This window comes from Triturus cristatus, chromosome 10 (genome assembly GCF_964204655.1).
Source record: "Triturus cristatus chromosome 10, aTriCri1.1, whole genome shotgun sequence".
Classification (NCBI taxonomy): Eukaryota; Metazoa; Chordata; class Amphibia; order Caudata; family Salamandridae; genus Triturus; species Triturus cristatus.
In genome coordinates this window covers 493,702,951-493,729,863 of record NC_140593.1, presented here as the reverse complement: position 1 = coordinate 493,729,863, position 26,913 = coordinate 493,702,951, and the positions used below count along the sequence as shown (strand labels likewise).

At 43.7% G+C, this 26,913-nt stretch overlaps 1 protein-coding gene across 18 annotated transcripts in view; it reads right to left on the bottom strand.

Annotated features, from left to right (window-relative positions):
- Positions 1-4,628: 4,628 nt before the first annotated feature.
- Positions 4,629-26,913, bottom strand: part of DIP2C (DIP2 acetate--CoA ligase C (putative)) — a 1,028,010-nt gene continuing 1,005,725 nt past the window's right edge. For all 18 annotated transcript variants that reach the window (XM_085631929.1, XM_085631931.1, XM_085631933.1 and 15 more), the window contains 2 exons: positions 22,817-22,940; positions 4,629-7,712 (listed from right to left, as the gene is read on the bottom strand). In XM_085631929.1, coding sequence (XP_085488055.1) covers positions 7,460-7,712; positions 22,817-22,940 — 377 coding nt within the window. In that variant the 3' untranslated portion in view covers positions 4,629-7,459. The remainder of the gene's footprint in view (positions 7,713-22,816; positions 22,941-26,913) is intronic.

The window sequence follows — 26,913 nt, the reverse complement described above, 5'->3', positions numbered from 1 at the left end:
GGGACAAATCTAGAAGGGAGAGAACTATATATCTCTATGTAGTAAATACTGCTGCTTAAGGCACCAATAGAGGAACCTCATCCTCAATAAAGCATGTGGCACCAGGATGCATAAGGCCATCAAACCTAAAAGGTAGAAGATGTTCAGAAACAGAATCGTCACTGGTGCCTGAAGCATCTGGATTATATCCTGAATGTCTGAGATCCTCTAAGGTGGAGGACGGATTCTCATGTAGAGAGTATCCATGACCACTTCAATTTAAGACAACTGTGGAGTCTGGTCAAGGTGCGATTTCTGCTGGTTGATGGAAAACCAGGCAATGAAGCATGGTCAGAGTGCACTCCAAATGGGATGAAATAAACATGCAGAACCCATCTTATCAGCCAGCCATTTAAATACAGGAATACAGAGCTCTGATCTGCTGATGGATGCTGCCACCACATCCATCACCTTGATGGTTTCAATGAGCAGTAGTAAGCCTGAAGGGCAGCACAGGGAATTGATAGAGCTGGAACTACACTGTACAGAGATAACGCCTCTGAATTGACCACATTGGAATGTGAAAGTAGGCACCTTTGAGCTCCAGGGCCACCATCCTATCTAGATCATGCAAGGACAAAAGGGCATAACTCAGAGACAGCATCTTGAACTTGTGTTAGCAGACTAAGAGGTTCAAGAGACTCTAGTCCAAACTAGACCATGGGCAAGAAGTATAGGAAATAAAACATTGTTTCCCTCTTTGTATTGCTTAAGAAGATTGTTGCTGCCAGTAAGGTCGGGGTCAGGAGGAGCTGCAAAAGCAAGTGTACTGCTGGCAAAACTGTTTAGCTTGAGGGGGCAGCACCAGGGTCTGTGTCATAGTGCAGATGTTTTTGATCCACTCCAAGGAGGAGTCAGCCTTTTCACTAAAAGGTCTCTCCCTATCATATAGCATGTCCATTTGAGCAACCTAAACATCAACAAACAAATTCTATGGAGCACATCCAGGCATGCCTGGTCAAAAGTAACAAAAGAAACAATTGATGGACGGAATGCTGGACAATGCAAACAATAACCCACAGTCACAAGGATCTGGGTTTAATCCATCATTCTTTTGCTCACCACACCACCCCAGTTTGGACCCAGCCATATGCAAATCAGTCTTGACCCTGTTCCTTGTGGGAACAGTGAAAGGGGAAAAGGATCCTTTGGACAAAACTAAGTTGCCTAAGCGTATTTCAGTTTCTACATTTCAATCCAGCTAATACCATTACCATTCTATCTCACTCATTCATGCTAGAGAAGATTGAACCATATATAATCAGCAAATAAACAAAGGAGAATAAAATTCTTTAAATAAAAAATGTATGTAATTTATTAACAAGATCACAAGTAAAATAGAACAATGAGTTCCTGGACAATATGCCTTACAATAATCATAAAAAAGGAGAAATTCATTTATACAATCTAATTATAAAAAACACAAACACAATACTAAATAAAAAAAAGAGAGTATAACACAGACAAACAAAGTATGCCTTTAAAATCTTACATATCTGTGGCGTAACAGATCCTTGTGGGAACAGTACAGCCCGAAATACCAAGCCAGGTCCTCCCTGGACCCGAAACAAGCATCCTGGGACCGGTTCCAGGGCATCACCCTTCATCAGCCAGGCTTGCTTGAATCCAGTGGTGTAGTCAATCAATCAATCAGTACATTTGTAGAGTGGGGTATTGCTACTGTTCGAACAGCCAGGTCTTGAGGAGTCTCCTGAAGGCCAGCAGGACTTGGGTCTGTCGTAGGCGGATGGGGAGGGTGTTCCATGTTTTTGCGGCGAGGTGAGCGAACGATCTGCCGCCGGTGGTTGCTCGGCGGTGGTGAGGGCGAGGTCAGCGGAGCGAGCTGGTGGTTTGGGGTGTAGAAGGTGAGTTGTTCGTTGAGGTACGCTGGTCCGGTGTTGGGGCTGCATATGGCTGGGTCCAAACTGGGGCGGTGTGGTGAGCAAAAGAATGATGGATTTAACCCAGATCCTTGTGACTGGGGGGTGAATGTTTGCATTGTCCAGTATATCAATTGTTTCTTTTGCATATGGACAAAAGTAACAGCAGTCACCCCACAGTGAGGATATTGTGTTTGCAGGGTCTAGACCACATTTCTTAATTTGACAGCATCAAAGCCATCTTGAACCAACTCAGAGAAAGGACCTTTTATAGGGTGTGGGAGGCTATTGGTAGGCAGTTTTGACCTTTCCAACAAAAGGTGAAAATAACATCCAAGAAAGCACAAGACATCGGCTGTGCATAAAGCCCTACTGCTCGAGGCAACACCTTTCTACCCTTTGAGTAAAGGAATTTAGCAGTAGGAGAGAAGGTATAACTCAGTATTGCTGAAGATTTATGAACCACCAGACCCCTGAGAGAAAGGTGGGATGGCAAGTGCTTCAGGTCTTTGCCAGGATCTGAGCACCCTAGTACTGGGCAATATGTCCACGAACTACAGGACCAAAAGGGGTTTCTGCCATGCAACAAGTGCCAGCTCCAGAAGTTCCTTGAAGAGTAGAAGAGGTTCTGAAGTTGTAGGTGATGGCTGTATGATTTTAATAAAATTGGTGTCTTTGGATGCTGTTGTATTTGGACTCCACAGACAGCAGGGGCAGCTCAAGTGCCTCCGATGATTTACACATAATGGTGGTGAACGAGCAAACTTACCACAATCGGGGTGCTGAAGGATAAAGACTATCCCCCTCGGGGAGTTTATCAAGATTATTAGCATTCTGAAAACCCAAGTAAAGTCCAGCATTTGAATAAGGAGGGTGGTGGTTATCAGTGTTTGAATCACTATCGTCAGTGTGCCAAAGATCTAACCTCGGTATATCAAGATCGTCCAAATCTGCGCCAAATGGTTCTTCCACATGTGTGAATCTTTAGATTCTGAAGAGAGGGCCTGCAAGAGACTGGTCCCCAAAGTAACACTTCACCTTCTGCATAGCTATATAAAGGATTTTCTCCGATTTTGATGGCTTAGATATTACTAATTGCATTGCAGAGAGAAGCATCATAATCAACAAAGGAAGCAATGTTAACATAAGTCGCACCAATGTCTTGTTGATGTGGGTGGTTTCCGCAAATGCGGCTTTGAGTCCAGAGCTTTTAAAAGCATGCAGTCGGGTGGAGTCATGGTTAGGGCAGGCAGAATAGCTGGGCTTGAAGGACCTGCCCTGCCCTTGGGAGCCTGGACTGTCTCACAGAGAAGAGGAGCAGTTGTGAAAAGGTCCAACATAGCCTGCTGAAAAGCCACAACCTGGAACAGATTGGAGAAATGAGGGGGAAATTCAAGAATACATTTTGGGAAGAAATTGAGACCTAAACACAGTGATTGTTTTCAATATAATCTGGAACTGATCTGGATTTTGAATCCAATGCTAGGTCTGTTTCTTCTAGGATCCAGCCATGCAGCAAACTACTTTGCTGCACGATCAATAAGAAACTTACCTTTGCGTGTGAAGGACATGATTTATTTCCTTCTGAACACTGACCATGAGCTTTGACCATGTTTTAATAGCCTTTCTAAAATGGCTTGGACTTGTGGAATGCTCTCTTTTCTTCATTCGGGAGAACATTTTACAATTTTGCTTCATTCAGTGAAATCGAGGGCCAATAGCCTTTAGTTTCTTTTGGCAGGGTAAAAGTAGGCTAAGCTTTAACAAGAATAGAAGGCCACTATGATCTTGAAATTCTGATGTAGATATGCTAGGCTTTGTCCCACAGGCTCGGGTCCCCAGGGTCAACATGTGAACGTGACTTGGGCCTCTACCCGCAGCCACTGAAGAGACATTATATACAGAGCACATGGTCTCATAGTTTCACATGATATAAGCAGCCTGATGTTTACATGCTGAAGATGCCTCCATGCACAGATGAGATAGAATACAAAGCATTTCCATTGGTTAGCCTCATAGGCACCTGCATATATTTCGATAATCAAATAGCCACAGCACAAAGCTAAAAGTCAAAAATCTTAAGTTTATAATTAAACAAGGATTTTGTAGCTCCAAGCCTCTTTAAAACTACACTTCAGGAGCACTGTCCCAGGACCTCCCATCTCAGCCTATCTGTGTGCGCCTAAAATGATTGCTCCTCCAAACCTGCTCCCAGGGCTTAATTTGTACCAGTTGTAGCAGGCGGGGCCCACCGGCACTCATTTTTGGGGAAAGGACTTATTTTGCATCCCCACACTTTAACCCAGAAGAAGCGAGATTAAGCAGAATCAGGTAAAGAATCGGGAAGAAAAAGAGGGTGAAATTATAAGGGCCAGAACTGTATGGTAGTTGAAGAAAGAGGCACAAAGTTTCTAACAGCCATTTCTGATTTCTTTGTAAATTAATGGCCCTTGCCTAATGCCATACTTTATCAGCAAAATGTGAATGGTATATTTATATATCATCGGTTTATAAAATGATTTTACCAGAAACGCACAATGTTACTACAAGAAACATCATCATCATAGTAATTACAAGGATCCACAATGTTAAATTAGCTATTAAATGAGTTGCATAAAAATAAAATACAATTTACTGTAGTTGTCGGAATTCCTAAAAATAAACGACGTGCATTTAAGAGCCAAGTCAGATGACTGATTAAGAAACTGATTTTCAGAGCAACAAAAATAAAAGCTTTTATTTGTTCATTTGAATATAAAACAGGCGTTATCACAGATGTACAAAGCGTACTGGTGGTTTAACATATAAGAAGGTTGCTGTCCTTTGCACATAAAAATTTTCGCCTTCACCTGTGATTGGCCGAGTACATGAACTTCTCTAACCAGTCACCACACTCTATGAAATAACGCTGCTAACATTCAACTGATAAAAGGGACAGTTTCCCCCCTCGGGTAAAGTGTCAAGCAGGATTAAATATACTTAATAACCAAGCACCATGAGGAATCTGCTCCTGTGTGATTCGCTTTGTGTTCTCTGTGTTTATTGTGTACCCTCCTGCTTTTGTGCATGTGCATCAAGTTGATTAGATGGTGTTGTTTGACTTCACAAGCACAAGGTCACAAGACAAACATTTGTATACATTCTCATGAATGGTTTTATGTACAGTACAAGTTTCTAATACAGAACAATCCTCCTTATTGCTGAATCTGATGGTACTGAAATGTTTACTTACTTTTCACTTGCACAATAAACTTTGAAATGCAACTCATTACTCGTGCCTTTATTTTCTAATTTGGATTTACTGGCACAGATGACCGTTGCAGAAGAAATCTCTTATTAGCTGGCCTTGGAACTACGAAGCAATTCTTCCTCACCCTCACAATGAAAATGTGACTTGGCAAAGCTAAAAGGATGCTTTCAACAGCAGCCGACATGTGTTTCACAGCATTGAAGCCTGCAGAAGGGCTTCCAAAGGCATTTCGAGTTGGAATTAGGATTACAACCAATCATCTCAGCAAAAATGTTTTTTAAAAAATTGCCTTTAGACATGACAATTTAGGAGGCAGAAAATTGTGGACTTCACAGATTCACATTCTATACATGGGTGCAAATATGTGCCCGGCAGTGACGTACAAAGCAGCGGTATAAAATTATAAAGTGACTATTGGCTGTGGTATGATGCACCTTACATATAGACAAAAATGCCACTAATTTAACAGAGGGGTGAAAACCAATTGTTGGACACAACCTGTCCTTTGCAAGGGAACATTTGCTGTATATACTCTATTCTGCACAAGCAGACGACATACATTGACTAAATAAATCAAAGGGTTTTGTCTTCCCACCAGCAATCTTACTCATGCACATCCAGTAATGACAACCATCACAGGAACATATTTTATACAATTAATAAGAACTCTGCTCATTACCTCATATCACCCATAGAGGAAACAGAAATAAAGGCTGCTAATGATTTTGCTACATGAGGGACGGCTTGGCGAACCAAACTTGGAAACACAGTAAATCTGTATAGAAATGGCAAATTATAGCAGCTGTTGTGATGCAAACCCTTCTGCTTCACCCCCCCTGCTAGGTCAACTCTGGCATCCTCTTTTGTAATCCCTCAGTACAGTTTCTGTGTCGTTCTAAATTGCCTATAACCTTCCCTTAGCAAACACTTAATATACAATGAGCCCAATTTAGTTGTGGTGCCTATACATTAAGCACGGCTGAGGAAAGACCCAAAGCTTCAATTGAGAGCCTTCTCACACGTAAAGTGAATGATTTACCCACCAGATCAACTAGCCATCTGTGAGGCCAATACCTTTCCTGGTGCACATGACCATCAACATCTTTCATGGTCACTTAAAGAACATTTAAAAAAACAAAACAATGAAAATGGTATAAAAACAGTTATGCAGCTACAAAAAAAACTGTGTTTTCCAACCCGCCTTGTCTAAAGTCTAACAAGTGAATGCACATGCCAGCACAAATTTACACTGTTGATGTGGGTGCTTTTCCCTGGCAAAGAAAAAAATCCTAGTGCATTTTTAACCTTTTAAATTTCTCACCGTCTTAAAGACAGTAATAATTTTACTTGCTGGTATCTTTTAGACTTGGGACACGTGGCAATACAAAATTGCCTGTACAAACAAAGTTTGTGAATAACACTTGATTATCTACAGTGGGAGACACCATGCAAGTGGCTAGAACTGCATTTTAAACTTTTAAATCTTTTTTCATAAGTGAATTTATATTTCATATATATATTTGATGTGATACTATCCACTCAAGATAATACAACACTTTTTTATATTAGCAAACATTACAAGAGTTTAACCCTCTTGAATGTTTCTCTTTTATACTTCTAAAGAGATCAAAATAAATTAAACGTTTTGTACATAATTACATATGAAGAGAAAGTAACTTATTTTATCTTTTTAGTTTAGTACAAAGATATTTGCACAATAATTCCTGAAGAACATTTTATTTATAATGTGTTGTTCTATAGCAGCATCTAAAATGTGATGCCTATTTTTTTCCTTTTGTCTGACAAAACAGCTAAAAACTAGTGGAAAGGTGCTATTCTGGGTCATTTTCTCGTACCTCAAGACAGTTAAAAAAAAAGAATTCTCATAATGACTTAAATTAGTAACCTATTCATAATTGAAACATTGCATTAAACAACGGAATATGTTAAAAACAGTCCCCTTAGGAGGCAGATTAAAAATAAAGCTAATTCAGCAAAACATAAAATACAAAGCCACTCTTACTTAAAAGCTTTATCAACATATGCACAAAAAATGGATGGTCTTTCGGACAAAACGAAGGCAGTACCCAAAGTCTTTCTGTGCTAAAACGTAGTGGTAAAGAAAAACATTTCACATTGTATTTTCTTGCCAATTGTGAGTGCTTTGCTAATTCATAAAAACAGAAACTGTTCCATCTTGAAGCGTCACCCTCTGATTTGCACATTTGTAGTGAACACAAAAAAATTTATACACCTATAATAAAGTCCATGGAAGCCTTAAGATACAAGACTACATGTTGTAGGCCACATAAATAGGATCTAGCTGGTCTGCTAAAAATCCATCTCGTAGGTGCATACGCTGTTTCTCTCCACGGGAGTTGATAGGAATAACACCAATGTCCACCACTACAACCACACCAACTATTAGATAATGTTCCTCCAAAACTACATTGGTGACCAAGGGAACCAGGTCCAAGGCTTCTTGCTCTGATCCGTCCAGCTCAACGACGACTACGAGCAAGTTTGTCCAGGTGAACACAGCGCTAAAAGAAAAAAAAAAAAACATTGGCCTTACAAAGCATTCTGTAGTGCATCAAAAGGAAAGAGCTAGCTAACTTTTTCAATATCACCCATTTCAACAACTAAGATAGCAGAATAGGACAACAGAACCTTGGCATTAGAACATACTGAATTTGGACTTACCGTATTTGTTAATATGTTAGGACAACAATAATCTAAAAAATAAACATGTACTATGCAAGTTACTACTTCTTGAGCGATTTTTCTTCTGAAGAAATTCTCAGTTTTAATGACTAAAAAATACAATCACAACGTTGGAACTGCAGCTTAGCCAATACTTAAGTATTTGTTTAAATGAATAATTAACATCTGAACCAATTTTCCAAATGGCACACCAGTCAGCAAGGGAAAGAGAAAACGTTTTTCAGGGTTATTGAGCACCCAGACAAGAAGGAACATGTCACAGAGTCAGCCAATAATCCCGAATCTTCGTGAAATCCTTTAATCTATTCCGATTTTATTTCAAGAAAGTTTACATAACCCTAAAGCTGCTTCTTATAAACCCTAGTGTATTAATCTCACATGGAATTTTCTAGAATGAACATATTCTCCACACTTAACAGATTTACAGAGGGACCACAAGAAGAAAAACACAACAGAAATAATTCTATGAAAATAAATCATGAATTATTTTGGAACATACAGTTGATGATCCTGCAATCTTGGCCACCTTTAAAATGCAAAAAGTTGGTGCTTTTATCTGGTTACATTTTCATTTGTTTTATCTAAATCCTTCCCTTTTCTTTCGTTCCACAGATTAGATAAAATATATGGTGCTTTACAACACTGGTACTTACTGATTCATGCATGGATGAAAATGAAAACGTTCTTCAAAATATGCAATTTATACAATACCTTTCTAGCTGCGTATTGTTACCATTCCATTCAAAGCTGGAAAACTTAACAATTACTGTCTATTTTTCTGGGAGGAGTCTGAGCCAAAAGCTAATCTAGCTAGTCTTTACCTGTTTATTAAGATGTACTCCCTTATGCATGCTCTAGTACCTTGCATCCGTATTCATCTGGGGTCCCCCTTGTATTAGAATTTGTCCGTTTGGCACTCGAGGTCATGTTGTACACTTCCTGCACCATTCGCTGTCCCACCCCTTCTTCTGGCTTAGTGAGATAATACAGCCTCTCAACCATCACTTACGTGATGGATTCTACAGGGTTTTAAGTGGGGCAAGAGGGAAATCCAGCACACAAGGTTATTCAACTCTTCCATTATCAAGTCAAGCTTAACAACAATGTTTATCACAGAGTTTGTAAAGCGGATCCGGTGTTGTCTTGGTTTTGTGCCCTTCATCTTCCAGAGCTTGCATCTCTACATCTAAGACGGCCAGTTCTCATTCCATTCCTCCGCACAAATAAAAATGTTCTTTAATGTTCTTCCTACAATCTTAAAGCTACTTTGATAATACTTGTTTTTGTGCAAGTTCGCAGGAAGACCATTAAAAATCTTGACAAAATTATTTTGCCTTTACTCATTTCATAATCATTGAGAGTCAGCAGTCAACTCCTGCTGGTGGGCTAGTGGGGATTAAAATATTGTTTATACTTCATCTGTCATTGAGCTTCATGAAAATAAATCTGAGGCAAAGCAGTCCTCGTAAATTACTCGGCTATTCACAGGGAGGAGCAGGGAGACGCACAGCTTCCCTCTCAACTTCTACTCGTAGAAGAACCCGATTCTGTCTCTGCACAAAAGGTAAGTGTTCAGTCGTGACAGGGTTATGACTGACCCTATGGTTTAGCTGGGGGCTACACAAGCCAAAAGTCAACATCTCTTCTGGCATATACACTTAGAGCTCAGGTTTTGCTGTGGGCATTGCAGATATCTGGTCCCTCTGCTTTACTCCTCAGTGACCACTCTAGTGATGGTGCTACCTGTGGACCACTGGGATTGTCGCAGCGCATTGCACAGAGGGTGGTTCTATATCTAAAACCAGAGCAGGGCAAAATAAATGTGTCCATCTAGTCTGCAGGAGCTGGGATCGTAAACGTTCAGCAGATAAAAGGCCACTTCTCAGGTTTTGCCACCATTTTCCAAAATCCAATAAGAAAACTTAACGACAGCCCAGAAACATTGTTGCCATTATCAACTCCTGCCATAGCACAACCTTTGAATAAACAGGAGGCTAACGTTTCCAGCCAACTGGTTTCACAGCATGCCTGTGATAGCACACAAAACAAACCATGGAAAGAAAGGGTCCAATGGACACCCATCCTGCAGTATCTCGAGCTCTAAACAAAATTACCTCACAATAGTTTCTATCCTTAGAAGGTGCATAATTGGAAGGAGCTCAGATAAGCAGAGCCTGAAGAGTAAAGGGTCTGCAAAAATGCTTTAGGGTCAACTCTTGATGTCTAGGAATACCCCACAGAAGAATACTGAATATTGAGGATGATATTGTAAACTTAAGTGGAAAACTTACATGGACATGGAAAATAGGCCCAAAACTACCTGCAGATGCCCCTGAAGCACAACCTCCCTCACCCCCCCCCCCACCCAATGGCAAAAAGGCGCATGTATAGGCAGCAGACATCCATTTCCACTAGATAGTTAATAGTCTTCAAAATCAACAAGAAGTGGGGGAATGTACTTAGCAGACTTGGACAAAGGATGCATCACTGCCCCATTCTAGATTCTTTGGAAAGCACATGCACATTTTCAGGAGCAATGCGTTTGCTTTGCTTGGGAAGCAATTACACTGCTCTCTGAACCGCTGGCACACCTCAACGAAAACCCTTGGGTAAAGATGTCTGCAGGAAGGTAAGACGTACTGTGCTCCAATGTTTCACAGCGGCGGCTCCTAAGCTATGGCAGAAGAGCGTTGCCACCCCCAAAAATGGCAGGAAAGGAAAAAATTAAAAGGGCATCCGTTTTATTTTTCCTTTCCTTCAGAGTCTTGGGAGCGAAGCCTGGTAGTCACAGGCACTGATGGGAGTGGTAGTGCACTCCTATCACTGCGCATGATAGTTTGGCCGACCGTCTCAGGCTGGCCAAACCATCATGCGCAGTGAAAGTTCTCTCCAACCTAGCAACGCAGCTGGGTTGGACAGAGCAGGCACAGACTCACAGTCTGTCCTGGAGCACGAATTGAGGGCGCTCAGGCCAATCTTGAAGCTGCTCTCTGCACAAGAGCAGCTTCAGGATTGGCCGCAGGGTATTTCTGTGCCTTCCTGAAGAGGTGAAGAGCGTGACGGGGACGGCTGCAGGTACGTTTTTTAATTATTATTATTTTTATTTTTTTTAGTACCCCACAACCCAGTGGGGGCTGGTGACATTTGAAAGTGATTCTTGTCGTACTGCACTCTGGTGAGTGAGCGAGCCCTAACAACCTACGGGGGGTTCTCCCCCGGGAAAAGTTTGAAAAAGACTGGACAAATGGTGCATTTTCAAGCAAATTTGAGGAAGCAGGAAGGTTAATAAAGCAAAACGATTTAATTATTTATCATTTAAGAAATTGCTAATTTTTATGAGATATAGAGGACAATCTTTGCATATGCTGATGTATTCATTTGCCCATATTAACCTTTGAACACACTGATACACTTGTAATGGTTTTAACTATACAATAAATACATTCATTGACTGTGCAGTGCTGTACATCAATATGATGACACTATTTCCTTAATTTTCTGTTTGCATGCAATGGAGCTGCTGCTCTAGTACGCAGAATTTTCTGAAAAAAGGATGGTTTACAAACATGATGTCTCTAATATTATCTGTCTCCAATTTAAGTTTATTCTTTAATAATATCATGTTTGTGGCTTACTACATACTTGCTAATTTAAATGTTAAATCAGAGGGAATCGAAGTGACACAAAGGAATGTGTAGCTTTGATTTTATTATTTTTTTACCAATCTGTGGATATTTATATTGCTGCCTTGGTGAGTTCTATACACAAGTAGGGCGGCTTCTAGTTGAGGTTTTTAATGGTAATGTGGTTCTGCATGGTATTTAAGATACGTTTACAACACATCCGTTTTGTGAAAAGGAGTAGTAATTTGTGCAATGATCCAAGGTTGTAAGAGATGACGAAGGAGGAGGAAAGATGGGTGCGAAGATGCTCAAGACAAGAAGAAGGGATACCAGCAGTAGCAGGATGGAAGGAGGGGTTTCTCCACAAGATTCGACCAGGTTACCCAGCTGAACACACTTATGATTATAAATATGCATTTTTACAAACGTCCTTATACTCAAAATAATATCAAAATGACTGTTAAAGATAAAAACCAATAGACAGGACTACAAACGCGACTGAACAGTGAGACAATGTAAGCTGCATTCATAAACAGTAAGGCACCTGCACCATTTTCAGTAATGGCATCGTAGAAACATGAAATAAATGAACTAATGTAAATCGGGGGTTCGATATTTACTCGTTTGCACCCCACAATTTCAACAAGACGGTGTGTTCTCCTATGGAATCTCATTTCACTGGCGTGAGCGATCACGGAACTGGAACATAATGCATGAAGAGACCTTTGCAATATGAAAACACAATGATTGCAAATACACCAACTAGATTTTGCTTGGGTTGACTTAAATCCAGAACTTTGGAAGTGGTTTGTCACTGCAACATCTGTCTGCCACATCTCCCCTGCATCAGCAGCGCCCTTCCAAGTACCACTCTCCTGTCACAACAGCTGCCCTCCATCCTTATTACCGAAGACAGACCACAGTCACACTGTACTTCATCAAACCTCCACTGCGTCCTTGCATCTGTAGCTTTCCGCACCACCGTACCAGAACAGCTCCCCTGTACTTGCGGTCTCCCTGCAAGTCACACTACAGCCACAGCTCCCCTGTATTAGCAAAGCATGCCTGCACGGCTCCCCTGTCATGACGGCTCCCCTGCATCCTGCCTCCACTCCTCCTCTGCATCCTTACTGCGCATAATAGCACCCTGAAAAAACAGCTCCCCCGTGCCTGCCGTCTCCCAGCACCTCAGCGCTACCCATGCTCCCCTGCAGTCTTAGCCTCTCGCACCCCAGCTCTGCTACCCTGCACGATAGCAGAGGTTGTGGTAGCTTAGCAGGCGAGAATGAGGAACCAGCACAACCGCTGCATTTTAGTACAATGCTGTTACCATATCCTGTTGTACCGCTGGACACCAGGCTTCCACTGCTACACTCCGTCAGCAGCCTACCCTTATCTTGGTCTCCTGTGGTTGGTGGTTTTCTGTTACGGTACAAAGCGTCAGAGAGCGGTGCTGCGAAAGCTCCCCCTTAACAAGGCACTTTGAAATAGTAGCAGGACAGAACCGCTGTGCAGCCTGCATGAAAAAAACAGCCTCCCCTTGTACGTCTGTAAGGACGGCGTCCTAGCCAATCCCAACGCTGCTATGGCACCTTGATTTAGCCTGGTCATTTTGGGATCCTTGCTTTGGCTACTGATTCAAACTTGCTTCTCCTACAAAGGCCTTTGCAGTGCACACTGCTTTTACTGTGGTTCTTCTCCTGTGTTCACTGATTTCCCCTTGGCCAGAAATCACAGCCACCTGTGATTTGGTCAGCAACGTTTGCTCTCAATTTCTGGATTTCTCAACTCTCACTTAGGTATATATTCTTTCTCAATATTAACCCCTGCCCATTAGAAATCATTGCTGCTTGTTCTAAGAGCTATTCCTTCTCACTTAAACCATTTTATTTGATAAAGTATGTGTATAATTGCTTCTTTACCATATACCTGCAATATTCTTGTTTCGTGAGTGCCAGGAGACTGTTTGCATTGTAGTGTACTCTACAAACCCTCCATAACATAACAGAATCAACAGGTTCTCTTGCCCAGTGGTGAGACCGAAGGCCAAACCTGAGAGTGCACCAGATCTCACCCTTGACCTTTCCGGTTGACATATGCTCTTGTAATAAAACTTCCTGCTCAAATCAGTACTGATTGCTGCTTCTTATATGGTCTTTGCTCCTAGCAGAAACAGGGATTCTGAATATCAGATTTTGAGATGGAACTGGGTGTTCTTCCAGTTCACCGGACACCTGTGCTATTGATGAAAGCTTCAGACAAAATCCACCACTTGTCCCACGCACTATGACCATTGTCTAGGCAATGCTGTAGCTGTAGATACATTGCTTTTTACAGGCCTGCAGCAGTGCCAGACCTTTGGTAAATTTAAAGCCAACGTGTTTCAGACTGAAGGACGAATTACTTACCTTCGGTAACGATGTATCTGGTAGAGACGGTTCTAGCCGCAGATTCCTTCACGTAGAATTATCCCTAGGCGTGAGACTGGATCCGAAAACTTTTTTGCCACAGCATCCCTGCGAGCCGGGGGCGGGGCGACATCACGTCAGCGAGGTCACATAAGACCCGCCCCAGCGCGCCCACGTCAGTTTTCTTCGGAGAACTTTTCCACACCACAACGCGGAACCACCAGATAAAAAACTGTGGAAGCATGGGAACAGTGTGAGAAGAGCAGAAAAATTGGAAAGAAACAGTGACTAACACCACCACCAGAGTAGTGCCAACACCGCAGAACCCAAGGACAGGGAAAGAAGAAAGAAGAATGAACAAGCAGAAACCTGTGCAGTCACCCTGCCAGCACATAGACAACCTCCCATCCCTGTGCCCCGGAGGCAAGAACATGCATGAAAGTCATGGCACACGTAGGAAACAACCCCCCCCCCTCCTGAGCAAGGAATGGGACCAGTCCCAAGACAGACAGGGACAACAAACCTCCAAGTCACCCCAACCTAGAGGGCAACCACCCACAAGGGACAAGGGCAAGACAAGGCCCAATGACCCTTAATCAGAGGATAGCAATGGAAGTAAGGGAGGGGAGGGAGGACAGGGATAGAAAGCAATCCCCCCAAACCTGGAGTAGCCAGAGCAGCAGGGCACCGGAACCCCATCCTCCAAAGGACCAATGGAGGAATGAACCACCCCCTGACGGAGCCACCCGTCAAGAACAAGGAAGTCACAGGAGACACAGCCCCCCACCGCGAGGCGAGTACCGAAGACCAACCAAAGGGTCCTCGCAGATTAGGGGAGGAAGGGCGGGCTGTGAAGGAATCTGCGGCTAGAATCGTCTCTACCAGATACATCGTTACGAAGGTAAGTAATCATACATCTGATAGAGACTACTAGCCGCAGATTCCTTCACGTAGAATAGATACCCTAGCAATACCCCCTGGGAAGGAGGGTCTGCGAAAGGACCCCAAAAGCCAATGCACAACAGAGGGCCCCACAGGGGACCAGATCTGTGGACCAGGTAGAAACTCGCCCCTGCCAGGCCAAGGGAACCCCCACAATCAGGACCGCACTGACCCCAAGGGGATGTAGGAGGGAAAGAAGGCTGAAGAGGCTCGTACTCTCACAGTAGAGAAACCAAGGGCAAGGACTTAGAGGCCGAAGCACCACACTCCCCCACAAGGCAACATAGCTTCCACCCAATGCCAAGACAGGAAAAGTGGAAGAAAAAGAAGAAAAAGCCTAGAGGGCCCAAGGAAACTAGGGAAAAGAAGGCGCACCCACTCCAGATGGAGAGCAGCCTGCCAGCCAGCCAGTACAGTGCCGGCAGTCAAAGCCAGAAGCAAGAAGAACAGCCCGAGGCCCCAGGAAGGCCGAGTAGGCGACGCCCGGCAAGGGAGACACAGGATCATCCCAGACCTCAGGACAGGAGCAGGGAGAGGAGGAGATGCCCGGGCCACCACGACCTCAGGAAGCAAAAGCAACCTACCTAAACGCCATGGAGAACAGGCACCCGAAGGCGACCAGAACCCTCTAGCAGAGCGCAAGCCATATGACAGCTACCACTACCCCACATAGGGTACGTTAAGTCCCAAGATATGGGAACCCTCTTTGGAAGAAATTCCGCAGCAGAGGAAAAAACAAAAGACCCACGGGGAAAAGGACACCCCCGCTGAAGGCTTGACAAGCAGCCCAAGCAAAACAGAAGGCCCAATCTCAGGGCCAAGTCTGCGCAACAACTCCTGCAGAACCAACACACAATCAACACAAGGGCTGTCCAGCAGCCAACAATGCCAAAGTCCCAAGGAAGGATGTAAACGGCCAGAAAACACACTCCACAGCCAGAACAGCCGGCCTAAGAAGGCCCAGAATCAACCCAACTCAGAAGTCACTGAGGAGGGGACGGAGAAGGAGGAGGATAAGACGGAGCCTTTGGATGGCGGAGTCGGCTGGGGCATGGAACAACAGGCTGCCATCAAACGGAAGGTCGATGAGTCGCTCCCGAATATTCTCAGGGAATACTCCGTCCCGAAGCCAAGCATGGCGACGGAGACCGACCGAGGAAGCCATGGCCCGGCCCAGCACCTCTGAGATGTCCAGAACGGAGCGCAGAAGAAACGCCGCAAGCTCCCGGCCATCCAATGCATGATGCCGTAAGTTCACCTGACCAGACTCCTGGGACACTGCAGATCCCAGGGACGCTGCAGATCCCAGAGACTCAACCGAGTCCCACAAACAGGAGGAGGCCCTAGCCAGCCCACACAAGGTGTTAAGGACCCACAGGGCCGCGTTGGTCGAGGCGAACATGATGGTCCGCCGGAAAGTGAGCCACCGGGTCACCCATGCGCAAGATGCCCACAGCCGTGGACACCGCGTGAGCGGAGGCCGCACCCCCATCCATAGGGCCCTGCGGTGGAGAAAGCAGCTCCTCCGTGGGCAACGGCTGCAAACTAAGGCGGCCGTCCCCGAGGCCAAGCGGGACGGGGAAGGGCCTGACGTGGAAGTCAGAAGGAGCCGAAGAATTAGGGACCTGCCGCTCTTCCGACGAACACCTCTGCCTCAGGAAGGGCGGGTAGCCGCCCTTCGATGCCGGTGAAAAAGACACCACACGGCGACCAGTCTCCGGGGAGGACGACACCAATATACAGCCTGCCTCCGGAGAAGGAGCGTCCGAAGACGAATCCGCGGTACGACCCCTGCGCGGCAGGACATCGGCACCAGCCGGTGTCACCGGACAAGGTACCTCCAAGTCACCCCGCACCGGGGACCGGAGTACAGCTGGAGCCGGGATGACGCCGACCCAACCCCCGCCGAGGCAGCCACCTGCATGGGGAAAGAGACGGGCCTGGGGAGCGGCACGAACCCCCGGCAGCCGCGGGCCAGAATGAGGCAAAGATCGCTCGGCGGCGGCGCCAGGGACGATCCAACCTCCGACTCGCCCTCTGACGAGGCAGCCGCCTGTGGGGAGGGATGAGGGGTCCTCCCTCGGCCTCGACCAGGTGCGGGACGAGGTGGGTCCACCGACCCCTGTGGCTCCGCACGGTCCAGCTGCTGCCGGCGCCGCAGCAGCGTCACCTCGCCCTTAGACAGGACCACCTTGTCAAAGGACCGAGAGGGGCTCGGGAATGCAACCTGAGCCCCAGCGACCTCCCGCGACACCACATCTACCCCCGCGGGAGTTTGCGGTGAGGCAGAGATGCCGTGGCCTGAAGGAGGTGCCCCAGAGGAGCCGTACCCCAACAGCACCACATCCTCCAAGCCTAGATCCGAACCAGTCGGCGCCGGGGCCGGAGCCACCGGTGGTGCCGCGGAGGGCCCTGCGCAGGGCGAGGGATCTGCCGACGCCCCAGGAGGGGAAGGAGGAGGAGACGCCAGGGAGGCCTGTAAAGCCGCCGCGTATGTCTCCATTTGGACTCTCGACGCCCCAACACCGGGAAACGGTGGATAGGACGACACGCGGGGCCACATCACCCGTGGAGAGTCCACGCCCCCGGGAGGCTGGAAACCAGCCCCCGGGGACAAACTGCGACACTTACCCACCGGGGAGCGACGCTCACGTGACAACGGAGAAGGGCGAGGACGATGACTACGGTCGAATCTGAGGCCGTTCGTCGAAGCAGACCGAGGGGAGGACGTCGACCTGGAGAGGCACGCCGAGAGAAGTTTCATCCGGCGCTCCCGCTGCGACTTCGGCTTCAACAGTTGGCACGCCGCACAATCTGTGGTGCTGTGATCCTCCCCCAAACACCACATACAAATGAGGTGAGGGTCTGTCGCCGACATAAGACACCCACAAAATATGAAAGATTTAAAGCCAGACGGCATTCGCACACTGTTCCACCAAAAAGAAATGTTAGAAAAAGGGGCACTAACAGGCCCGTAGCAAGGATCGGATCCGCGTTGCACGCGGAAAAGGAAAAAACTGACGTGGGCGCGCCGGGGTGGGTCTTATGTGCCCTCGCTGATGCCATGTACGCGGACTACGCCTGGGCGGAGTCGCGTGATGTCGCCCCGGCTCGTAGGGATGCTGTGGCAAAAAAGTTTCCAGATCCAGTCTCACGCCTGGGGATAATTCTACGTGAAGGAATCTGCGGCTAGTAGTCTATCAGATTGCTAAACCAGAAAACTGGATACCTTGGTCCTGAGATGCAAAGCTGAGAAATATGTGATGGTCCATTAGAATGGGGGGTGTAGAAAGTCACCCATGAGGCCAAATGATGAAAAGAAGTTACTTGGAGTCACCAACAGAAGAAACCTTTGTCAGGTCTCCATATGAACAAGTTGATATACCGGTTGATCTTTCCAATCTAATCACCTGTTGTTGTTCGATCCGTTGCATAGATAAAACTGAATCTGTAAAATGCTATGTATGTAAGACCTATTGTTGGAATAATGGAAAAACCAATAAAAACAGATAAAAAAAAAGAGAGAAAATGAACGTGTTGATTTTTACTTAGGAATGGTTTTGTTTCAGGCAGAGCATCAGACGACTCCCTGGGCCGTTTGATACCAGAAAAGTTAGTCAATAACCTCCTAGATATTCTCTTAAAGGAATTTACATAATTAATGTATTGTTCAACACAAGGATTTAAATACAGGGCAACAAACCTTTTCTCTTGTGTAATGACCACCGCTGTGGTGTCACCCACACCACTAAACTTGTTGAAAAGAATCTAATTTAATGGTATAACCTTAACCATCACTACTATGCTCATCATGCCTACAACTTCAGATCGAAACACATATATCACACATGATCATAGTTAAGGCAATTTAACACTTGAGAATGAAGCTATAATGGAATCGTAGTCAGAAACTTGTGGCCTACTCTGCACTTCTCTCAACAGTCAAGGCCTCAGCACACGTTCCTTATACAGGAATGCTCACACTCATCCCTGAATGACCACAGTATGGCAGAATGTCAAAGAGCGGTTAAGATCCCAATCTCTTGGACAAGAAGAGACCGGCATCCAGTGATGATGTATCCCATGTCCCCTATGTACGGATTAAGAGGTTGGCGCTGAAAAGAGTAATGGTCCCACATTCATCTAGAGCCTCAAATAAATTGGCAGAACCATTGCCACCAGCCTACTGTCCCTCACGAGGGGCTCCCAGCCGCCCCAGTCCTGATAAAGAAAGGAAACAGAGGTACGATTGGCAACTTCATCTTGAAGCAGGAGCAGTCAAGAAAAAGTACTTGTCCCTCTTGGGAGTCAGAATGACAGCAAAAGCAGTTGGCCTGAAGGAAACCCCATTTATACTGGTTTCAATTGAGAGGGGGCACTAGTTAAAAAAAAATATTTTATGTGCAACTTGTATGAAAAACATGGATCATTTTGATAATTATATAATAAGGTGTCTCCATTGCTGGGTTTCTATCACATGCCAAGGATTGAAACAAGGAAGAACAACAAAATAGTAGAAATTCCATGCATGTCTTCATACTCACATTTGGTTGCACTAACAAACAAGGCTAGAATTTCAAAGCCATCTAAAGCGGACGTAGGACTGTGGTCTCTTGGGACAGCTGCCCAACAGCTAATGTTGTTAATGCATAATCTGGCCTTGAAGAACCATTTTCTAAAGATAGCAACCCCCCATCCACTCCCTGAAGTGCATAGCATATGACAATAGCACGGTAACAAAGGACTACCAAGGGTGACATCAAAACTACTTGCGTTTCAGGGGAAACCCTAAAATGGAGTTCATTAGGAGAACACTTTAGGAACAGAGATTGAACTACTAGTATGGTAATGAGGTTTACCCATACAAGACTTTGAGTTTCCTAGGTATAAATACATTGATGTATAGTTACTGGCTTTAATCAAAACCCTCAAACGTAATTTTCCTTTTGCAGTCCCTGTTCATATTTGAGGGAGGGAAGTCTGTGCTATATGTCTCTTTATGGTGATATGCAATACCTTCACAGTAGCATCTTGTACCCCTAGTAAAGTACACTTTTGCAGCACCAGTAACAACTTAGCTCTTACTGATAACTTCTGCACTGTAATGGATTAGAAGTGGTGGTAAAGAAAGGGCAACACAAACTCATTTGTTGGAGTTTCCTTCAAATAGCCTAATTTAAAGGGCAGGAATATATTCCAACACAATTCACCTATAGAAAAGTATAGAAGCACTGGAAAGTGGTTAGGTTTAGGTGGAGGGAATGGATTATGATTTAAGAGGTACAGTTAGGTGTCAATTGTTTTAGGCTACAGGGCAAGGGTATCAGTTTATTGTTAGATTGAGTTAGCAATTTAGTTCAAATAATTTTCAATGCTTTACATTTGGTCACTTTTTGGTAAGCTTCAATTTAGGTGACATACTATAAAAAAAAACATGTGTGAGCAATACCAGTTAAGGTCCTGAACCCTGCTCCTAAATCAATGCTAATCACCACCACCTAGCAAAATACACACAATTGATGGACGGAATGCAGAACAAATCAAAACTTTCACCCCCAGACAAGAGATATGGATTAAATCCATCATTATTTTGCTCAACTTGCCACCCCAGTTTAGACCTGGCCATATGCAAATCAGTCTTGACCCTGTGCCGCATGGGAACAGTCCAGCCCGAACTGCCAAGCCAGGTCCTCCCTGGACCGGAAACAAGCATCCTAGGACCGGTTTCGGGGTTTCACCCCTCTTCAGCCAGCATAGCTTGATTCCAGTGGCACAGTGAGCCCAGGACCCACCACCAGCCACATGAATAGTGTGCCTAACATTATGAGTGAAGTACCTTAAAAGTTGTTTTATGTTCTGACTGGATGTTTGACTGTACTAATGTTAGAGGGATGTTAAAGGGGTAGATGGAAGAGCAAGGTTTACAAAGAATGAATACTGCTTGGGGATCCTAAGTCCGGAAGACATAAGGATGCAGATGACAAAGAAATTAAGTTTGATTAAGTCTAATTTAACCACTGATTCAAAAAGCATGGCTTTTCCTGACTCCCGAAGTGAATAACAGCAGCATTTGTAGAGCAATTGGCTGCTCCAGGAGAAGCGTCCCGGACTAGCAAACAAGGACAGTCCTAAAGAAGAGAGTAAGCAACTGAGCTCCAGACTATGCACTAAACAGGTGGGTCTTTAAACCTTTCCTGATTCTTTCTGAGGGAGCAAGCTGTAGACTGGTTGGCAGCGAATTCCACAATTTTGCCGTAAAGAAAGTGAAGACTCTTTCTCCACGCCTAGCCCTATCGACCCCCGGAATGCAAAGGAACCTCTGGGAATTAGACCTGAGAGATCTATTCTGGTAATAAGCCTGGAGTCTGCATCTCAGGTATAGAGGTCCTTTGTTCTCAAAAGCTCTATAGATGAAAACTAGAGCCTTGAAACTGCTGCGGCAAGCCACATGGAGCCAGTGTAGCTGGCAAAGGTGAGCAGACATGGATTACTGCATCGGAACCTTGAGAATGAGGCGCATGGTGGCATTTTGGATATCTGCAGTCGATGCAGAAGGTATGCTGGCAGTCCTAGGTAAAGACTGTTGTCCTAGTCCAATTTGGCGGTGACAAGGGCATGGAGAATCAACTTATCAGAGGTCATAGGCACCAAGAGTAGCATCCTTCTCAGAGATTATAGTGTGGCAAAGCAGCTAGCCGAGACCGCCTTGACTTGCGGAAAATGACAGAGCCGAATTTGATGTCCAGATTTCTAACACAGGATGAAGGGGAAGGAGTGAACCCCAACTCCGACGGCCACAAGCCATCTTGCTCATGCCAAAAACAGAGAACGTCTGTTTTATCGGTAATTGTGCTTACGGCAGGTCTTGCCCATCCGGGCTTCAACTGCATTGAGGCCATTTTTTAAGGACTTAGCGGCATCAAGAGCCTCTTCATCAGCATATGATATTATCTTCAAACCACAGGATTCCACCAGCTTAGCTAAGGGTTTGAAGTAGATATTGAAAAGCATAGGGCTTAGGGCGGAGCCCTGTGGTACCCCATACTTGAAGTTTGGGATCAGAGAGGAAGGGCGAGAGAAACACTGCCTTTATGACCAGTCTAAAAGAACAATCACAGCTGATGCACCCCTATCAAGGTGAAGCTTGGTAAATTCAGAGACCTCCAGTAGTGGGGGAAGGACTTCTTTTCCCATATGTGCAGCCATAACTATTTGGAGGCCTAGGCGGTCTCAAAGGACACTTGTGGGAGGCTAACACTGAAGAAGCACCAAACCTCATGCTCTCTTTTTTGGTGTAGGATTTATATACAAGGTCTGGCACTGAAGTCAGAGTATGAGAGCAAATTGCTAGAGAAAAGATAAGAAATGTCTATATTCAGCACTTTCTTATCCTTCTTATCCAAAATGATAGGCTTTGGTAAGATCTGACTGAGCCCAAGAAAAGAATGAATTTGATATTTCTCAGGGTAAGCGGTTATAAGATAAACTGATCGGATGGTCCTACATGGGAGTGGAGAGCTACACATTTCAGAGAAGGGTAATTAATCTCACAGCCCCTGGAGACTGCCTTGTTATGGGAGAATATTTGTACTCCCTATTTTGCCCAAACCATGCTTTTAGTCATGTTTAATTTAGAGATTCAAGGAGTACCATGGTGATTTCTCAAATTAAATAAAAAGTGAGTTATAAGTATTCTCAACTATGCTACTGCCTTTTAAAGAGGAAACTGCAGTAAGGCCACTCTGTGTTCACATATGTATCCAAATATGTTGGGTGATGCCAGGGGCACAAATGGATGATATGGATCATTATAGTTTCTTGTTGTCATAATAGTGGGATCAATTGACAAGTGTTTACCAGCACCAATTGTTGGGAATCTGCAACTGAAATAATAACTTTGAAAAACGCCCACCTACCCACAATATTCTGCATCTTGCACACAGTACTCACCACTCTGTAACACTCTTATGTGACCTGATCACCGATGTTTCAATATCAATTGGATGATATCTCATGCCTCGTAACTCCATTGCCTCATCCAATGCACCCACGACATAAAGGGCATCATGTCGCTCTACAATGGAATAATAAAAAATTTTGATGGCAGCAATCACTGTAATTTTCACAATACTTTTCCTTCTCTATGCATTTCCACGGTGACCATTCTCAAGCACTGTACTGATTACACACTGATTTATGTTCACTACACATCTTACCTGTTAGACACACATTTGTACTCTACAAACTCACTTATCAATCATCAGAGTATTTGTGTATTGCCTATCAACCCATAGCTTGTTCGCTTCTGTGCAGAATGACTACTAAACAGCAAGTTGCTCCTCTACAAATTCTTTATCATTTAGGGCCAGATGTACGTCCTTTCAGTTTAGCAAGTTGTAAATTGCGCAGAATTGCGACTCACTAAACTGAATGTACAACAGTCCCAGACACTGTTTGCGATTCCCAATGGGGTCGCAAATTGCATGCCTCATCGATATTAATGAGGCAAGCACAATTTGCGACCCCATTGGGAATGGCTAGTACTCAAAGGGACGGTGGCCTGCTGGGGTCAGCAGACGCCCATGTCTGGGACTACTTTTTCAATAAAGCAGATTTTTTAATTTTTCTTTTTTTTTTCTTTTTTTTTAATGCAGTCCGTTTTACTTAACGGAAAAAAGAAAAATGAAACTTTTCAGTTTCATTTTTTAAGGAAAGGTGGAGGTCCCTGGGACTACTGCCTGCTCTTAAAAAATATTTGCGCACCCATTCACAAAGGGGAAGGGGTCCCCTGGGCACCTCTTCCCGTTTGCGAATGGTTTACCATCTACTTGAAGTAGGTGGTAAACTGCGAGTGTTTTGCGACTGCAAATGCAGTCTAAAAACAATAGTACATTGCAGTCAGACTCTCTATTAGGAAGGGACGCCTTTGGCACGCCCCTTCCTAATAGCGAGTCACAAACCATATTTTGCGAGTCGCTAATAAGGTTAGCGACTCGCAAAATATGGTTTGTACATGGGGCTGACCAATTTGGCGGTTGCAAACGGTCGCACATCTGCCCCCAAGTTCTTTGTTGTATTTCTGAAGCAGAGCTAAACATGATCAGACTTGCCCTTGCTCATATTGTACGGGTTGCGCAATATGCAATAACTAAACATAATAGGGGGAACGTTGGGATGATTGTGGACAGAAATAAACAAATGTATAGGCTAAGTAGATTTCTTTTTACAGTTGTTGCTAAACCTGGTCTAATGTTTGATTTCATCTCTTGAAATAGAGAGTTGCGCAGTTGGCACAGTGAATCCAATGATTACCAAGTTTATATGACTGACTAATAGAAATTAAAAGACTGAACCGACCTCTCAAAGTTGATACTCAAGACTATTGTTCTGCAAATCATTTTTTTCCTTGGATACTACTTGACAAACTGAATTAATTGTAGGTTATTAGTTTGCCCATCATTATATTCTATGTACCATTATTTCAACCTATTAATACTTGGACGCTTAATATAAAACATTAAGATGATCTTTACACCAAATCTCTGCACTTTGACCTACCATTCTGAGCCTTATATTTAACCCCTACATTCCAAATATCCCTTAGTTTGACACTACAAATACAAAAAAGTACATATATCTATCATTTATTTAGTGACAAATTAATTTAATCTAATATACATTAAATTAAAAGAGAACAGTGTAGCCTTAAAGAAAACATGTAATTATATTATGATTGAAATGCTTTAAATGTAATTAAAAGATAAAGAGAAACCTGACAAATATCACAGTTCACGAAATTAAATTATGAAATAGAGAACTATATGTAAAATGCATAATCACATCAACATTAAGAAATTAAGTTCAAGCCAACAACTGAATCCTAACATTAATAAATTGTAACTATTTAAAGAAAGTAATTCAATTAAAATAAAACAGGGAGTCCTAACTCTGACAATGGGAAACGTTTCTAAGTAAACAATCAAAATAAAAGCAGGAACTTCGACCTTTACCCTATCACTAAACTGAGCCTAACAAATATCAAATATTTAGACTTAATATTTATTAAATTAAATTCCAATTACAAGAAATAACATTCTACCTAATTCAATGTAAATATTAAGTGTATTATTATATAGTGTAATATTAAAAATATAAACTATTTATTAACTAATGTTAAAAGTAAGGCTAAGTCAAAGCAATAGTAAGATACTGAAATAATGACAGGACACCAGTATGTGTAGAGATGTACTCCCTGGTGGCACAGGGTAGTTGCCACTAGCATCCTGATTATCAGAGTTAAATTTTGATTTTTCTCCTTCATACCTGGTAAGGTTGTTTGCTGAACCACATTATAAAGGTATGTCTTCCAGGAAATCAGTTTGTAGTAAGTTGAGAGTTGACAAAGGCAGAATGTGAACATTTATATTAACAAAGGTTAAGTAAATTCAAAGCCTCTTTCCAATACCTTTCCTTCTGTAGTTCCATACCAGTTTTTTGGGACATGGCTTCTACCACCAATTGAAAAAAAATGTTTAAAAAACAGCTTCTCAAATAAAATTGTAGCTGCCTGAAGTGATGCTTCAGAAAGTTCTGAACTTTTTGTGTTGTTAAGTATTAAAATTGGAGACTGTTAGCTCCTAGGAACCGAAGCATTCAATTCCTTTTTATCAACAAAATTAGAATTTTTCTTAACTCCCTATTTGTAATCCCAGGGAGTCCCAAAGGATTTGCTCCCACCCAGCCATCACTGTTTCTTCAAATATGGCACTGTTTCTTCAACTCTTTTCTGCCATGTCACTGAATGCATCAAGTGTCTGCAAACCCCGAAGTTGAACTGTAGGCAGGAAGATTCTCTGACAACATTAACAGGCAATACTCATATTTTGTCTCCTGTTACTATTTTCCTAAGGTCCATGATCTTTCCTTATCCTCAGGTGTTGTCCCAGCCACTCTCAAAAAGACAATGACACCATTACTTGAAAACCCTCTTTAGAGCATACCATCGTCTTGAGGGCTGCTCTCATTGTCTAAGATCCTTGAAACATTGTGAAGAGTATGTCCTTTTGGGCCCTTACCAACCTGGCTTGCAACCAAGACAAGGGATTAAGACAGCACTGGAATTAGTGATTCCCTGGCCTCTGAGGATCATATGAAATTCTCCCTTCTGCGGATACTATATCTGTAGGTTGCTCTCAACACCATTTATCACTCACCCCAGTCTGAATGATCTGAGATGGTGTTGGAAGCCTCTGACCTCAAATAGAGATGATTAGCCTCTTTTCTGGACGAATGCACCTAATCAGGTAAGCTAGGTTCCTTCCCATTTTAATTCCAAAATGTTGCTTTTGCTTTCATCCCCTCAACAGTTGGCCCTTATTTCATCCTATATACAATTTCATTCTTATCAAGTATCGAGACACTTCAGATTCTTCAGTTAAGTTTAGTTTGAGTTTGATCAAGATGAAACATGGAGTATGATTTAATTTGAACGAAATGAAAGAGGTGATGGGCCTGGGCTCTAAACATCTTCTGTCTTCCACTTATTATCTAAGCCAGCTCACCCTATAGAAGTATTAAAATCTAGGGAAACATCTGTGGGTTGAGTGGGATGTGGACAACGTTGTCCTCATATCAACAAAGGGGTCAGGGTCTGCTGCCTCAAACTGCAGAAAATCCATTCAGCACTACCTTCTGTAATCACTGCCCACTGTTGTTGGGGCCCTAATTATTTTTAAACTGTACTACAAGAATGCCCTCTTGGGGAGACTCCCCATTTTCAACAAACACATCTTCTATGTGTCTAGAATGACAAGCTGGATTCAGCTTATTTCAAGTGTACACAAGCAAAACATAGTCACATGTTTGATGCCGCCCTACTTTGTTTAACTGCAAAAGCAAGAGTGTATTTTAAGCTGTTAACCATTCTCCATTAGTGCCTGCATAGTAATGAGCCTAAATAATTTAGTTAAAAAAATAAAAAATCACACAATTCTTTGGACAGTTTTCTCTGGACACAGCTCCTATAATCAGATGCAAATTCAGAAGAG